This window comes from Bufo gargarizans, chromosome 5, assembly GCF_014858855.1.
Source record: "Bufo gargarizans isolate SCDJY-AF-19 chromosome 5, ASM1485885v1, whole genome shotgun sequence".
Lineage (NCBI taxonomy): Eukaryota > Metazoa > Chordata > Amphibia > Anura > Bufonidae > Bufo > Bufo gargarizans.
Window position 1 is genome coordinate 13,981,995 of NC_058084.1, and position 17,016 is coordinate 13,999,010.

The window sequence follows — 17,016 nt, forward strand, 5'->3', positions numbered from 1 at the left end:
GAGGATTGGTCCAAAGCGTCCATAAGAGGATTTAATGTAACGTTGAGGTCTCCCCCCTACTAGCCAGATTCCCTCCGCAAATGAGGACAGTCTCGACAATGTAACACTTAACCGAGAACCTCGACCCCGGTTAGGAGTGTAGAGACTTGCCAATGTCACTAAAACGGTCCCCAGTCTACCTTTCACAAAAACATATCGCCCCTCTGGATCTGTTAAGGATGCAATGAGGGAGAAGGGAACCCGTTTGGAAATGGCAATCCCCGCCCCCCTGGACACCTTAGCATGGGCACTTATGAATTAATGTTGAAAATATGACAGAGTTTAGGGATATGTCCTAGCTTAAAGTGAAGTTCTTGGAAAAAATCAGTGTGAGATTTTTTCAGGAGCCGTATTACCTGTGAGCGCTTTTGAGGGGTGTCAAAACCCCTAACAATAAATGAGGTGCAATTAACTAAAGCCATCAGTACAGTGCGGTAGGAGGGTATCCTAATCATGTGAAATGGTGAACATGAACATGTAAATAGGGGTAACATAAGGTGAATAACACAAAAACCCTTGCTGTGTGCAAGGACAGTTGAACCCCTTTGCCAGATCTTCCTATTAAGTAGTAAGATGTACATCCTGAAGAGAAAGAGGGGTTCAAAGGAAGTAATAGTACACCATGATGGGACATAGGATCCACCGGTGGCCAGATGGGAGCAAACTGACATTCGTATTGCCAGTCAGTAATATATACTGGAGCCAGGAACCGGGACCCCATGCCCCCGCAAAGTGTGACAAAGTAGTACGCAATTAAACATATCAACTGCCCTAACCGTGCGGAAGAGCCTGAGGAAACTTAAAACATTGGCTTACAGAACATAACTTTCCCATACAGTAGTGAAACCTTACTTCTCATAAGTAACATTACATGTTGATCGCCTGGGTTGGCACCAGGCAGATGCCACTTAGCACAAGCCCCAGAGATGCCAGGCTGACCTCTGAAGTAATGGCACCCACCGATATTAATAAAGGGGGCCCACAAAATAATAAAGAACATACAACCTGTGGAGAATGTTCAGGTGTTTCTATACTTAGGCCCTTGTCCTTGCCTTGGCGGAACTTTGGACCATCTTGAGCTCTCTGGGAGGTCCAGGAGCGGAATGCTAGTCTCCGCCGAGGGCAGCCATGATGGAATGTCCTGTGAAGTTGCGTTTAGGAGCTCCCACGCTGCCGGAAGGTCACTGGGGGTCCGGATCGTGCATCTCTTGCCTTCTCTTGTGAATGTAAGGCCGAAAGGTAACAACCACTTGAAGGGGGTCTTGCTCAACCGTAGCAGTTCTGTGAGTGGATGTAGGACCCTTCTCTTGTTTAAGGTCGAGGGAGCGAGGTCTTGAAATAGCAAAATTTTTACTCCTTCATATTGCAAGTCCCCTTGCTCTCTGGCCGCTTTGAAAAGTGCAGCGGTATCTATATAGCGCAGTAGGCCGCAGACCAGATCCCGCGGGGGGTCGCCGTCTTTGGCTTTAGGGCACAAGGAGCGGTGGATGCACTCAATTGTAATGGCGGAGGCCCTGTCTGTTCCCAACAGGGTAGCGAAAATGGTGGATGCCGCCTCAGGTAACTCCTCGTGGAGCACTGTTTCTGGTAGGCCTCTGATGCGCACGTTCTTACGCCTGCTCCGATTCTCCTGATCGTGGTTTGATCTGACAGGTTTTCCTTGTGGATCAACAAGTGTCTGTGTTGTTTCTGGTAATGGCCACACCCCTTGCCTTCAGGTGTTGCTAATGAGGTCATTTAACCTTCCTTATTGCTGTGCGGTTTATAGCTTCAGTGCCTGTGGACTGTTTGTGGTTGGATCTCGGCTGAGTTCCTGGTGCTTCCATAGCCTCTTTGAAGTTAAATCTTTCCTTTGCCTTTTGTATTTTGTTTGGGTTCTGTGTGTTGCATTTCCCTATCGCTTATGCTAGGCATGAAGTAGACTCCTGTTTGTCCTTCCTTTTGGAGGAACAGGTAGTCTCGTCCCGGCCATTAGTTCCAGGGTCCTATAAGGCTAGATAGGACTGTAGGTATTCCTGCGTATGAACTCACCAACCTTTGGGGTCTGTTCATACTGGCAGTCAGCCAGGATTTTGGTTAGAGTTTTCACTGGGAGGTGTCCATCTTCCTTCCCAACTTCTCAGGCCTGATTCCCTGTTTTCCCCTTCCCCCCTATGCTCGTGTGGTGTTCCCCTCCCACACCGAAGCGTGAAAGTATCATAGTCATTTTTTTGCACAGTGGAAACAGCATTATAACAGTTTAGCTGTCAATTTTCCCCCATAATAACGCATATTCGGCAGAGCTGAGCATGCATGTATATTTCAGTAGGGACAGAGATTAGATTGTAGGAAGATTAAGAAGATTTCTGAATCAGAACACAATTGGTATGGTAGGTATTTATCTAAATTCTTTCTTTTTTCAATTTTGACCTAAATTAGCAAAAGTTGTCTAACCATCAAGAGCAATTGAAGCTGCCCTCTATTTTAACTGCATAAATTCCTATTAACACATAATTCTAAATTACTCGTGATACCCACAAATTGTCTTCATGCCGAGTTTCAATACTGAAAAGACTATTGAGAAAAATAAACACCTGTCATAGACACGGTACTGCTTCTCACGCCGCTGTCAGCGGAGGATTGGAAACTGTGAGATCGATATGTTATAAAAGATGTCAAAACACTTGACGGCCAAAGAAAGGAATCTCATGCTGCCAAGACCCAAGTAAACGAGTCCTCTGAGCAGAACGACTTCAAGTCACTGTCCATGTGACAACACGGCTCGGAAAGATCAATGACTCGGAGACAAGATGCACTAACCGCAGAGAACCCAGAGCCTCGGGTCACAGTATTAGTCACTGGCATCACTCCACCAATGGCGTCATTACCAGAAAAAAATGCCAAAACAGCTAGTAGTATGGGGCCAACACCACTGTTAAAAGATCCTCAGAGGTAAACCATAGATCATGATGGCTGCCTTATAATGATGGAAGAGACAAGGAGTTCAAAGGAGAAGGTTAGAAGAAGTTGGCCGAACGTGCCAATTGGGGTTTTCCTAAAGTCATGGGGAAAAAGACATCATGTCCATTGGATTTCAACATGTCCAATCTTCTATGCCCTCTTCTTAACCTTAAAGAGAAACTGTCAAGAGTTAGCTCTGTCCATGGTTCCAAGGACATGTTACCTGGCTGCAAACAACTATATTGTAATATGGATAAGCTGGCAACAGGGAGCAGGACCTTGTTAGGTTGTCCCCACCCAGCTCAGCATGACTTACAGGCTTCTCCCCATTACCAAAAAGCCAGCATGGAAGTGAAGACCATAGACTTGAGGTCTATACCACATTTCCTCTGGTCTCTCATGGTCACTAGTTACTCCCCTGTGTTGGGAGGAGAAGCCTGGATGTGCTCGTCCTTGGTTCTTACAAATGTCACTTTTGCATAACTTTCCATAGAACTCTTTGGATTTGGCAGCTGAACAGAAGATACTATTGGTAATAATGGAGAGGACTTCATATCATTGTGAACTTCACAGGGAATCGTTCCAAAAATGTTAGAACAATACATGATTAATTCTTAGATTGCGTCTTGATGAGGAACTTATAAGAGGTAAAATCAGTGCATACAAATGAATGTCTGTTACAAAGAGGTTTATTATAATTACTGTGATGAATCATTAATCACAAGGAGAAGACCTTAACGGGCACTGAATAACTATTACAGGAGAAGAAATTGAAAATTTTAAAAATGGGGGTTTGTTTAAACTTTAGGACCTCCTCTTTGTTTAAAGAGATGCCTAAACTTTTCAGGACCAGGAATCAACAAGGTGGTAGAAAGAGTTCTTAGAGGTTCTGGTCCATGAGACCCTTAGAGGTAGATGGTAGATCATGATGGCTGCCTTATAATGATGGAAGAAACAAGGAGTTCAAATGAGAAGGTTAGAAGAAGTTGGCCGAACGTGCCAATTGGGGTTTTGCCTAAAGTCGTGGGAAAAAGGGAATATGTGCATTGGATTTCAATATGTCCAATCTTTTATGCCGTCTTCCTACCTTAAAGGGAAACTGTCAAGAGTTTACTCTGCCCATGGTTCCCGGGACATGCTACCTGGCTGCAAACAACTCTTTTTTAGGAATGAACAAGGTGGTAGAAAGAGTTCTTAGAGGTTCTGGTCCATGTTATCATGTTGATTTGTTGGTTTCACATTTATGTAATGAATGTCTAATTTTCCACCACCTCAGAGGCCTTCTTTTGAGTGAAGGTCTGGTGACTATGTAACCAATAGAGGACACAAAACATTATAAAGGGGTTGTCCACTTTTTTATATTGATGACCTATCCTTTCGAGCAGATAAAGAGTGAAGAGAAGACAGTGTTTGCAAGAGCGATGCTTTCTCTTAAAAAAGTTGATCAGTGAGAGGATAAGTTTTACCTTTTATGGAACCATTTAGTGGTGTATATAACGTATTTAGAAACTATAAGAAAAAAAACAAAAGAAAAAAATTGTGTGTGTAGCGAAAGAGAAAAAAAAATTACAACTCTGCCTTTTTCGTGGCAAGGCCAGGCCAGCAGATTATGCAGGAAAGTCACCCTGTCAATCAAGAAGCATAGGGAAGGTCTAGAGGAGCAAGGGTGCACAGAAGGCTTGGGCTTGCACCCGGGGGCAATTAACTGCTCATTTGCATAAGGATTAAAAGTATTAAAAGTGCGTGTTCTTCAGAAGGAAGCTACGGGTCGCTATGTAAAAGGCATCATTACATTCCGCTGGGCTAGCCCAAGGCATTGTGCCTGGTTCATCACAGAACTTCCAGGTGACGCTCCCTTTAGTGAGCTGGCGGGCAGTTCTGTAAGGGCTGTGAGTATAATTATATGACTTGGACTAGCACTCAGATTCAGAGGCAAATGGACCCTGGTGCAAAAGATAAAATGTGATCCCCCCACCCCTTCTTATGCACACAATCTCTCTTCAATCCGGCAACGACCTGCAAATAACTTTCAGCTGCATCGCTGGCAATGTCCCTCTAAGCGTCTGTAGCTAATAAGCGGGGCTGTCTGGATCCTGGGCGCTGCCCTTTCGAAGCCGGGCAAAACAGAACCATAACATATGAATATTAATGTGGAGCCTCCTAATAATTGGCCTTAGATAAACAGGGCCACAAAGCTCCAAGTAAAACAGGGCAAAACTGTATCCAGGTCTAACGCAGTAAAGGTTCTTGTCTGCACCTCTGGTAGTCTAGGGCTGTGAAGTGGTTAATATCAGTAGTAGACCTGATGTATAAGTGCAGTGAAGGGGTTAATGTCAGTATACCTGATCACTGAGGCTCTGGAGGAGTCAACTGGTTAAAATTAGTATACTTAGTGGTAGAGAACAGTGAGGTGGTTACTACTTACCTAGAGAACAGTGAGGTGGTATTCATGGTGGCCCAGTTCAATGAAAGGGGTTAATGTAAGGAACCCGGGTGGAGGGCAGTGGAATGGTTACTGCTACACACTGGACCAATCTGCCAACGGGTGAAGATTTAGTTTCTGATCATTTAGATTCCATTTGGTTTTTGGCCTTTTGCTTTGAGAATCCAGAGTTATACCTCGTCTGCTCAGAGTTGTTTTAAGAATTCAGATTTATTCCAGATCCAGAAATTGGCCATTCCAGGGTCCAGAATAATAATGGATGAACAAGATATATACAGTTCTTTAATCTTTATAAAAGCTGTAACTCTTCGAGGAGGGGGGGGGCACCTTGTATAGGGAGTGTTTTCCCGATCGAGACTCCCGAAGAGCTTCTCAGCTGATGTCGCCGACATACGAGAATTACTCAATCGGTGATGTAAGTACCTTCATTCTGGATGTAGTCAGGACTCCAGCTGAAGTGTTGAAGTAATTGTGTATTATGTTCTTTATCCTTTGTATATAGATAAGTGCAAAAGAAGCACATTACCGCGTTTCTCCGAAAATAAGACAGGGTCTTATATTATTATATTTTTCCGAAAAAAGGGTTAGGACTTATTATTGGGGTAGGGCTTATTTTGGGTCCATGAACAACAATCACACATTAATGCTTGGACAAAAAAATCTAGATTTATTCAAATACAGTATAATCACAGTGGGTGGCACAGTACGACGGTATGATACCGGTACAGTACTCTGGCAGGCAACGCCACACTTCTTTCTGGTACCGTACGTGCACTGCCCCTGAGCCCCTAGGCAGCAATGTGTACGGTACGTTACCAGGGAGTTTCGGCGTGAGAGATAACAGGGTGCTGATTGGTGGAGGCCGGGGAGGGAGCAGGACGCGCTCACCACCAATCAGCACCTCCAGCTCCAGGCAGCAGAGAGGAGAAGGACATCCTCCTGCTGCCTCATTCAGCTACGGTAGGGGTAAGTTAGAACGTGCGGGCTGGCGGCAGTACAGGGTAGAGAAGCCATCCAGCCTGCCCAGCGATGTACCCGTTTGGTACCGTAGATGGAAGCGCGGCTGCCGGCATAATTTTGCATTTGGTGAAGCCGCCAGCCGCGATGTATGCGCGGGCTAGCAGCTTCACTGAAGGCTAAGTGTTGGCAGCCTGCGCTGCTGTACCGTAACTCCTGCCCGCCTCCGATCAGCTGGGAGAGCGCAGAGGTCCTGCCCGCCTCCGATCAGCTGGGAGAGCGCAGAGGTCCTGCCCGCCTCCGATCAGCTGGGAGAGCGCAGAGGTCCTGCCCGCCTCCGATCAGCTGGGAGAGCGCCGAGGTCCTGCCCGCCTCCGATCAGCTGGGAGAGCGCCGAGGTCCTGCCCGCCTCCGATCAGCTGGGAGAGCGCTGAGGTCCTGCCCGCCTCCGATCAGCTGGGAGAGCGCAGAGGTCCTGCACGCCTCCGATCAGCTGGGAGAGCGCAGAGGTCCTGCCCGCCTCCGATCAGCTGGGAGAGCGCCGAGGTCCTGCACGCCTCCGAACAGCTGGGAGAGCGCCGAGGTCCTGCCCGCCTCCGATCAGCTGGGAGAGCGCAGAGGTCCTGCACGTCTCCGATCAGCTGGGAGAGCGCAGAGGTCCTGCCCTGGCAGCTCAGGAGCCATTAGTGAGCACTCCTGAGCTGCTGAATCCATAAATATAAAATTAGTCTAGGGCTTATGTTTGGAATAGGGCTCATATTTAAGCCCTACTCCCAAAACCCTGCAAAATAGGGCTAGGTCTTATTTTTGGGGTAGGTCTAATTTTCAGGGAAACACGGTATATCGCTATAGGACGACAGGCCTTCAATATGTACATCCCGCAGAACTCTTGGTGGTTAGGGCCTGAAGACTTTCATGGCTTGAGGGCCAGGTTACAGTTATGACCGCTGTGACCCTAAAAGCAAGGCTACTGATCAGATCCAAGTTGAATTGTGCATGTCTTGTTCTTTGCGAGCGTTCAGGTTCTTTTGTCTTACGTTTGATTATTTTTTGCCTTCTCTTTTTTAAGGGCTCATGCACACGACTTTATGTATCTTGCATTCCGCCAAAAAAAAAGGAGGATATCTGTGCGACGTCCGCATTGCATCAGTTTTTTTTTTTTGCGGATCCATTATAACAATGGCTGTCCTTGTCCGCAAAAAGGACAAGAATAGGACATGTTCTATTTTTTTGACATGTGGACATACGGAAACGGAATGAGTCATTTCAGGTTTTTTTTTCGCAGACCCATTTATGTGAATGATTCCGCAGACGAACCTGTAAAAAAACGGATCGGAGACAGAAAAAAAATATTGCCGTGTGCATGAGCCTTAAATCAATCCTTACAAATTTAATAAGCTTGGTCCTTGTAAGCGCTAAAGAATCCATAGCCATTCTTTAAGTGGATTAACCTCTGGACCGGTAGCTAGGTGGTGGCGGTAAGTCGTGTATCGGGGCGTATAGACTGTGTTAGGGGGTTACGCTTAATTTGCAACCTGAATAGTGAGAGGAAAATGAATAACCCCTTACAGGTTACGTGCTGGGGAGCTGGATAGATACATACAGGTTTATACATATAGGCACAGACACACAATGGTTGTGCATCGCTCCCCCCACGGCCTTATGGGGGCGCTCTTCATGCCCTCCCAAGTAATTGTAAGAACTCTACTTGTTAGAATTAAGAGTCACATAAATGCCTGGAGACAAGTGACAAGGAGACGTCTTCCTTATTGGCTCTTCCGCGGGCACTCAAGATAAAAGCGACTCTTTAGGAAGATTGACCTTTTCAGCATCTGCCATAATGAGATGCCGCCGCTCTGTAACATCACCGCTGACACTTTTTACCTCCTCCTATTTTTAGTGCTGGCGAGGAGGAGAACTGCTTTTAATAGATTAGTGCAGGAGCGTCTCAGCTGCTTAATGTAAAGATTAATGCAAAATGAGGGAAAATTAAAACGGCTTTAACTATAAACGTATCTATTATGAGGCAGGAGAAGCTACAGCAACGTGACCCCTGCTGTGATCTTAGCCGTTACTGTATGACGGTAATATAGAAATACACACCAGTACCTGGTATGGCACAACTCCAGTATATCCTGAGGGAACGTGATCAGAGCATTAGACAGGTTGGCACCATCGTTTTCTCTGACCCTGGCAGGCGCGAGGATGTGTATTACCGCCCTACTCCCACCACACTCAATGTGACGTAATGGTAAGCCAAAGGCCCTAGGCAGTCGTTGCACCTGGCCATAACATGAAGGAAGACTTTCAGAAGGCTGAAGGATTAAGAAGGTTTATAGCAAGCGCCAATCAATTTTACCTAAGTTTTCACTGTGAACAAACGTTACGGATCCCAAGTTATATGCTTTATTATACTCCAGAGCTGCACTCACTATTCTGCTGGTGCAGTCACTGTGTACATACATTACTTATCCTGTACTGACCCTGAGTTACATCCTGTATTATACTCCAGAGCTGCACTCACTATTCTGCTGGTGCAGTCACTGTGTACATACACTACTTATCCTGTACTGATCCTGAGTTACATCCTGTATTATACTCCAGAGCTGCACTCACTATTCTGCTGGTGCAGTCACTATGTGCATTACATTACTTATCCTGTACTGATCCTGAGTTACATCCTGTATTATACTCCAGAGCTGCACTCACTATTCTGCTGGTGCAGTCACTATGTGCATTACATTACTTATCCTGTACTGATCCTGAGTTACATCCTGTATTATACTCCAGAGCTGCACTCACTATTCTGCTGGTGGAGTCACTGTGTGCATTACAATACTTATTCTGTACTGATCCTGAGTTACATCCTGTATTATACTCCAGAGCTGCACTCACTATTCTGCTGGTGCAGTCACTGTGTACATTACAATACTTATTCTGTACTGATCCTGAGTTACATCCTGTATTATACTCCAGAGCTGCACTCACTATTCTGTTGGTGCAGTCACTGTGTCCATACATTACTTATCCTGTACTGATCCTGAGTTACATCATTTATTATACTCCAGAGCTGCACTCACTATTCTGCTGGTGCAGTCACTGTGTACATGCTATACATTACTTATCCTGTACTGATCCTGAGTTACATCCTGTATTATACTCCAGAGCTGCACTCACTATTCTGCTGGTGCAGTCACTGTGTACATACATTACTTATCCTGTACTGATCCTGAGTTACATCCTGTATTATACCTCAGAGCTGCACTCACTATTCTGCTGGTGCAGTCACTGTGTACATACATTACATTACTTATCCTGTACTGATCCTGAGTTACATCCTGTATTATACTCCAGAGCTGCACTCACTATTCTGCTGGTGCAGTCACTGTGTACATACATTACTTATCCTGTACTGATCCTGAGTTACATCCTGTATTATACTCCAGAGCTGCACTCACTATTCTGCTGGTGCAGTCACTGTGTACATACATTACTGATCCTGTACTGTTCCTGAGTTACATCCTGTATTATACTCCAGAGCTGCACTCACTATTCTGCTGGTGCAGTCACTGTGTACATACATTACATTACTTATCCTGTACTGATCCTGAGTTACATCCTGTATTATACTCCAGAGCTGCACTCACTATTCTGCTGGTGCAGTCACTGTGTACATACATTACATTACTTATCCTGTACTGATCCTGAGTTACATCCTGTATTATACTCCGGAGCTGCACTCACTATTCTGCTGGTGCAGTCACTGTGTACATACATTACATTACTTATCCTGTACTGATCCTGAGTTACATCCTGTATTATACTCCAGAGCTGCACTCACTATTCTGCTGCTGCAGTCACTGTGTACATACATTACATTACTTATCCTGTGCAGAACCTCAGTGCAGCACAAAATACCACCCCAGCAGTACCAAATACCCCAGTGCAGCATAAAATACTGCTGCTCGCATTGCAGAGGACGGTGATACAGTTGAATTTAGGAGGGCAGCTGTGCAGGCCAGCTAGGGACATAATTAATGCTGAGAGCTTCTATTCGTTATGTACCCACCCAGCCAGTGTCCATGAGAAGGGCTCGGGCGGCTTCCTGAGCATTGGCCCAGCAGGAAATTTCGCTGTCGGGTGTAAGGCCTGTCCGCCCCTGACCATGAAGCGCGCGGACTCCCTCCTCTGTGGAGGTAACCAGTCTGCAGGATTAGAGGGCAGCGACTGAAAGGAGCGACCATTTACCTCCAAGTGTAATCTGCGGCGGTCAACGTGTTCACTTTATGGCTCGCTTCCAAAGAAACACATGCACGCCCCGTCTCCCAGCGGCTCTCAGTATTTATATAGAGCCAGAGTACAGATAATGCTGTTTGCATTAGGAACTAATCGACGGCGTGCAGATGGCGGCAATTAAGAGTCAATTACCCGATCCTGGATGTATGTCTTTACGGGACAGACTCACAGCTACACGGGATCACGATGTGGCGGAGGACGTCAGACCCATCCGTGTCCGCAAAGTCACAACATAAAGGCCCTCACCCTATTCCAAGAGCTCAGCTTGCTGTCAGTTAATGGAGTCACCAGTCCTGTTTCATGCAAGCATCAAGCATGTAAAGGTCCTCTGATTGACAGCACATCTCCCTGTGCAAATGGGACATGCACCGATGTAAAAGCATGGGGGATGAATGATCGTAATAATGATTGTTGGTCTCCAATGCACTGTACACTGACCTGTGTAAAGGCCTTTCAAATGAGCGTCGATCGACCGGTTGCATCATTGATCGGCGATTGTTATTACAAGCCATCCAGAAGGACCCTTAAAGGCCCATTTACACAGGAGGTCAACTGGGAGTGAGCGAGGGAGCCCCTTAAATAAGCAGAAATATCCCCCACATTTGTGAAGGTGGTGTTCTTCTTTGTGATGTACAGGGCACTTACCGCTGACATTCTCCAGCATGCAGGATGAGGTCCTCGTTGTCTTTGGTGCTCACGGCCAGCTCGTGTTCTGTGGAGTTGAAGACATCGAGGAGGAGATGACATTGTCTTGTGCTGGGGGGAAAAACAAACATCAAAGCATCAAAACAAACATCAAAGTTCGGCTTCCGGTTAGCGGAGAATCCCGATATGGATTCCGAATACCGTTGTGGTCCGTGGTAGCGGAATCAATAATCGGCCATTATTGATTCCGCTACAACGGACCACAACGGTATTCGGAATCCATATCGGGATTCTCCGCTAACCGGAAGCCGAAACTTTAGACGCCGAACTTAAAACAGAAGTTCGCTCAACACTATTTATGAATTTTCTGTAATTTTATTTTTTTAATTCCCGGAGAACCCCTTTAAAGAGGAACCCTCAACTCCTCTGATAAATACTTGTATTTCCCATGGTATCTGGCTTGACTATTTTTGACTCATAGGGAGACACTTCCATAAGGTGGCGCTAGCGAGATGGTTCTCTCTTCTCAGGGAGATATCTCTCTACATAATATACTTCCCATGAAACAGGAATTCAAGAGAAACATTTTTTAGAGCTCTGTATTTGTGTTGTGTTTTCCTCTGTTATCCCTCCTGGAAATGTATAAATGATTTAACAGCTGGATGTTACCAGTTTGGAGTGTGTCCTTACACACTCTGACATTACCCAACAGTATGTCTGTGTAGGGACACACCCCTTTGAAAAGAGAAATGGTAACACACAGCTGTGAATTTACTGATGCATTTCCAGGAGGAATAACAGAGAAACGTCACAACACAGAACTCCAATAAAAGCTGCTACAGAATTTAATGGGAAGTACAAGTATTTACTAACACAGAGGTGACCGTTCCTATTCAATACAATGATGTACGTGGGAAGACACCCCAACAATTCCCAAGAGCAGCACAAGCCTCACTTCTTTTACTAGAGTGATACATTGTAACAAGCCCACCAGCTGTGAGCAGGACTGCCCATGATTGTTCAACCAGGGTATGCAAGAAGTAAATGCTTCTATTCACTGACTGCAAGCATCTCATAAAAATAGAAAACTGACTAAGTATGTTAGAAAGTTGCAGGATCAAGCTCTATGAACAGCGTGACGGCATGCACATACGTGTAGCATGTATGGCGGGAAAGCTCACACGTCATACACGCTAAATGTGTCCATAGTCAGAGGTAGGCCATAAACGCAGTGTGAAAACTCCAAAATGACAAGACTCACCTGGTGGCCGGGAGTGTGCTGACTCGCGTGAAGAACACTGACGGTTCTACGTCCACGTGGAGGCCAAGGGAGATGTTCCTGTAGTAACCCTCGGCGTGACCTGGTCCTCCGGAGTACTTGAAATTCAAAACGCCTTCAAGTGTCTGTGAAGGGAGGAGAAGAATCCCGTCAGAGGATGTCGATTGTGTGTTAGATGCAGATTCTGGGTGCAACGTCCAGGTGTCCAGACCATCAGTGGTCACAGGTGGTAACACACCCTGGGCTCTGGTCAGAAGACTTCACCTTCTGAGCCCCTTATGTATAAGGTTAATAACCCTTAGGCTGGGGCTACACCGTGACTCAGGTCACACAACAAAAAGATCACATTGCAAGTTGCAAACCCTCAAGCCACAGACCGTAGTGGAGTAATAATTTTTGGTTGCTCAACTTGTACATGATTCATGTAGGACTGCCGTTTCCCACTAAGACATTGCATCTGGTGACGGACAGTTGCAACCTTCTGCAATCCGACTGTCGACAAAAAAAAAAAAAAAACCCTGCTGTCGCAAGTCACACATGATGCTGCAAATCAAGTGCAACTTGCAACCCGTCTGTGGAGCAACAGCAAGCCGCGGACAAACTGCAAGCAACCAAAGTTGACCTAGCACTAGCCTTACTGTTACCTTGTTTGCCACCTTTAGTACTGGGAGATGATTGGGAGCCATAGGACGGGCCAACATCCGTGCTCCCCCTCCTCCACTTCCTAGGGAAATTGGGGTCTTCGTAAATTATTGCCATTGCCTGAAGTCTAGAGTTAAACACATCCCAAAGTTTCTTTGAACTTGTCACTTCCCCAACGTTTCGTTTTCTGGTCAAATCGATGGAGGGTTTGATGCCCCTACTTTGGAGGATCTCCATGCACAGCTTGAGCCTTGCACTTCTCAGAAGTTTTGCCTACCTGACTGCCGCGTGTCAAACATGAGTAATCAAGCGGCATCATTTGTATGCTGATTAGAGTATCTTAATGCTACAATATTAGGATGTTCCTTCAAACTTCGACTCCCAGGTGGCTCTCTACTGCTCATCTAGTCATGCCTGGTGTAAGGCTAATAAAGTTCTGCGGGGGCGGGGAGCTATCTCAAGACTGGCAGACTCCAGGTGAAAGCTGACTTGTCTTTACTGCCCTGATTTTCGGGCAAAAAGACCAGATAAAAAAAAAGTCCTCCAAAGTAGTGGCTTCAAACTCTCCATCAATTTGGCCACATGGTGGGGGCCATCACTACCTCATGTTGTTGAGAATAGGGTTGCTAGTTTTATATTTTGACTGGGTCATCATACTTCCATACAGAAATATTGTGAACCTTTAAGACCACAGGAGGGTCCACTCTCCATCTGCAGAAAGAAAGCTTTACTCTCTAGACGTGGAAAGGATTCTTTACAGTAAGAGCAATAAAGCTGTGGAATCGTCATCTCCAGAACTTGGTTCAGAATAAACGTTGGATCGCCTAGAACCCTAGATGATATCTAATCACCACATGAGGTCAAGAAGAAGGCTGTATTTTCCACCAAACTGTCTTCATGCACATGGAGGGGAAAAACAGGATTCCTTACTCACTCATGACATAGCTGAACTTGATTACCGTACTTTCAACTATACTTTGTAACCAAGGGCAGCCTTAGAGGTGTATGACCTATTTGTGGCCCCAGGTTGAAGGTCCTCAGACCACCTGGAACCCAAAGTTTGGGACCACCACGAATCTTAATACTAACTGCACAGTGGTTAGCACTGGTCACTTGCAAATCCGACCAGGGACAACATCTGCATGGAGTTTGTAGGTTCTCCCTGTGTCTGTGTGGGTTTCCTCCGGTTTCCTCCCACACTTCAAAGACAGATTGGGGACAGCGAGTGATGCCAATGTCTGTAAAGCGCTGCGGAATATGTCAGCGCTGAGTGACTGTAATGTAACTGTACATCAGTAATGATTGAGCCATTGTGCAACATTGTATTTACTTTATTACTGTATTATTTAAGCACTGTATGGCGGTCTTTATGTGGCATTGGTACTTAGGTATGGTGTATTATTTTTGCAGTGTGATGGCACTGTATAGCGCACACTATAGTTATTTACAGCACTGCATGGAGGTGTAATCTGGACGATATCTGGCACTATTATTTGGGCACCAGATATAAAACGGCAGCTGCAAATAAAAATCATCATTGATCGCCCACATATATAATCACCCACATATATAATAAAAAACAATAATCACTTCACTGTCATATAAAAAGTCTTTGATCACCCGCATATATATTAAAAATAAATAAATAATTGATCACCTAAAAAATGTCACTGATCACTAACATAAAAAAATTATTTGATCACCTGTACATTAAAAAAAACAAAAAACATTATCGATCACCCGCATATAATAACTATCATCATCACCCGCCTCTCGGAGCGGTCATAGAAAACTTGTGGCTTTTACAGTAGCCTCGCCGTTTTTTTATGCAGGTCTGAAGTGCGACGCCTGCACCCCGAGGCCTTAATTAAGACTAATGGCATCCACTGGGAAGTAATACATCCGAAATTTTTGGAATTCCTGCTGGGATTAATTTGTGTCCGTTTGTTATTCCCACTCGGCAGCTTTAGAGCGTCACGGAGTCGAAATCAATGTCCTCGTTTCTCTGTTCCCAAAATATATTAAAAAAATACAAATAAAATACGATCAAACTGAAGCCTCTGAGCTTAGTGCTTTGGGGCAAGATCTGCGACTTTTTCCCATTCAAGGCCACTTTTCAGAGGTGGTGAAAAAAAGAGGGACGTGGCGTGGGCGGTGAAAAGGGAGAGCGGGACGGCTCATCTCAGTCCTAATTTTCCATGCCGGTTTATGGTGTGGAAAATGGTCTTAAAGCTACGCCAGCAAGGGAGCTGGTGTAGTTTAAAGCATGTTGCACGGCCGCACATCCGGATTAAGACCGACGTCTAAATCGCCAGTCTTCATAAATGACCCCCATAACTGCTATCTCCTAGAAACGCTGCCACTCTCGTCCACAGGCTGCAACTGGTATTGTGTCTCAGCTGCAATACCACACACGGCCACTGGACAAAGGTGGCGCTGTTTCTAAAAGAAAAGAAGAGTAGAATTTTTTTCCCTAATAATGAACCACCTTCTAAGCTCAGAATGTGGACTGAAGAGAATAATGATGTCTGACTGACTATTGGATGGGAGACTGGATTTCAGTGCGGTCACCTTGGCCCTAATAATCAATAGCGGCCCTTCTGTGACCTCCCATTGGTCTCCACTCCCCTCCTCCATGTCATGTCAAGACCTGAGCTCCTTATCATCATATGAGAGAAACGGTCACTGCACCCACAAGACCTGCCAGCTCCTCTGCTGAAATACTCTGTGTTGCTTGGAGAACCTGCTCCTTACTGGTCTCCAATACCACTAGACTGGAGTTTCCCTCCACAACGTCAGCACACTTCCCTCTAGAGCAGGCATCCTCAAACTGCGGCCCTACAGCTGTTGCAAAACTACAACTCCCAGCATGCCCGAACAGCCTACAGGTATCAGCCTACAGCAGGGCATTGTGGGAGTTGTAATTTCACAACAGCTGGAGGGCCGCCGTTTGAGGATGCCCGCTCTAGAGTGTCTTGCCCCTTTACCCTAAGACCACGTCCTGCAGCTGGAGGCCCCACAAGGCCTTCACACGTGCTATTTTCACACCATTTTAAGTGCTTTTTGCTGTAATTTAATATTTTGCAACTTTTTGTGAGTTTTTTCTGGCGTTTTTACGTCGACTGTGTAAGTGAAGAGCATTGTAGCGGAGCTGCAGAAACCAGGCGGTAGATGGGTCCTTCCATCCACTGAATAGTTCATGGCACCAGCTGCTGACTGAACCCCTGATGGGTGGACGTGCTGGGAGCTGGACCCCCACCAATACCAAACTAATGAGGATAGGCAATCAATTCCCGGAAAACCACTCGATCAGAAGCTGAGCAGGCACCATGGTGTAAAATAAAGTTTTCAAAAACATTAAGAAAATATATATAAAAATTTAGATCAAACCCCCCCCCCCCCTTTCCCTATACTTAAAGTAAAAAATAATAATCATATAAAAAGATAATTTGCACCTCGCGTCCTAAAACCCCCAAACTATTCAAATATAAATGTATTTATCCTGCATGGCGAACGTCGTAATGGAAAAAAAAAAATATCAAACTGGACGATTAGATTAAAAAAAATAAAAATAAAAAAAATAAAATAAAAATGAATAAAAAGTGATCAAAACACTCTCCAAAATACAAATCAATAAAAAAATACTGACCACCACACAAAATAAACTGAGCCCCCAAACATCCCCCTGGACGTTACTACAGAAAAAGTATGGGGATCAGAATATGGCAAATAAAAAAAATAAAAATCGGAAAAAGTCAAAAAGTTTTAGTTTTTT

General features: G+C 45.3%; 1 protein-coding gene across 1 annotated transcript in view; it reads right to left on the bottom strand.

The window, feature by feature from the left end:
* Nucleotides 1-17,016, bottom strand: part of TRAPPC9 (trafficking protein particle complex subunit 9) — a 488,202-nt gene that overhangs the window by 310,281 nt on the left and 160,905 nt on the right. The window contains exons 18-19 of the mRNA XM_044293230.1: nt 12,582-12,724; nt 11,321-11,431 (exon numbers count right to left, since the gene is read on the bottom strand). Coding sequence (XP_044149165.1) covers nt 11,321-11,431; nt 12,582-12,724 — 254 coding nt within the window. The remainder of the gene's footprint in view (nt 1-11,320; nt 11,432-12,581; nt 12,725-17,016) is intronic.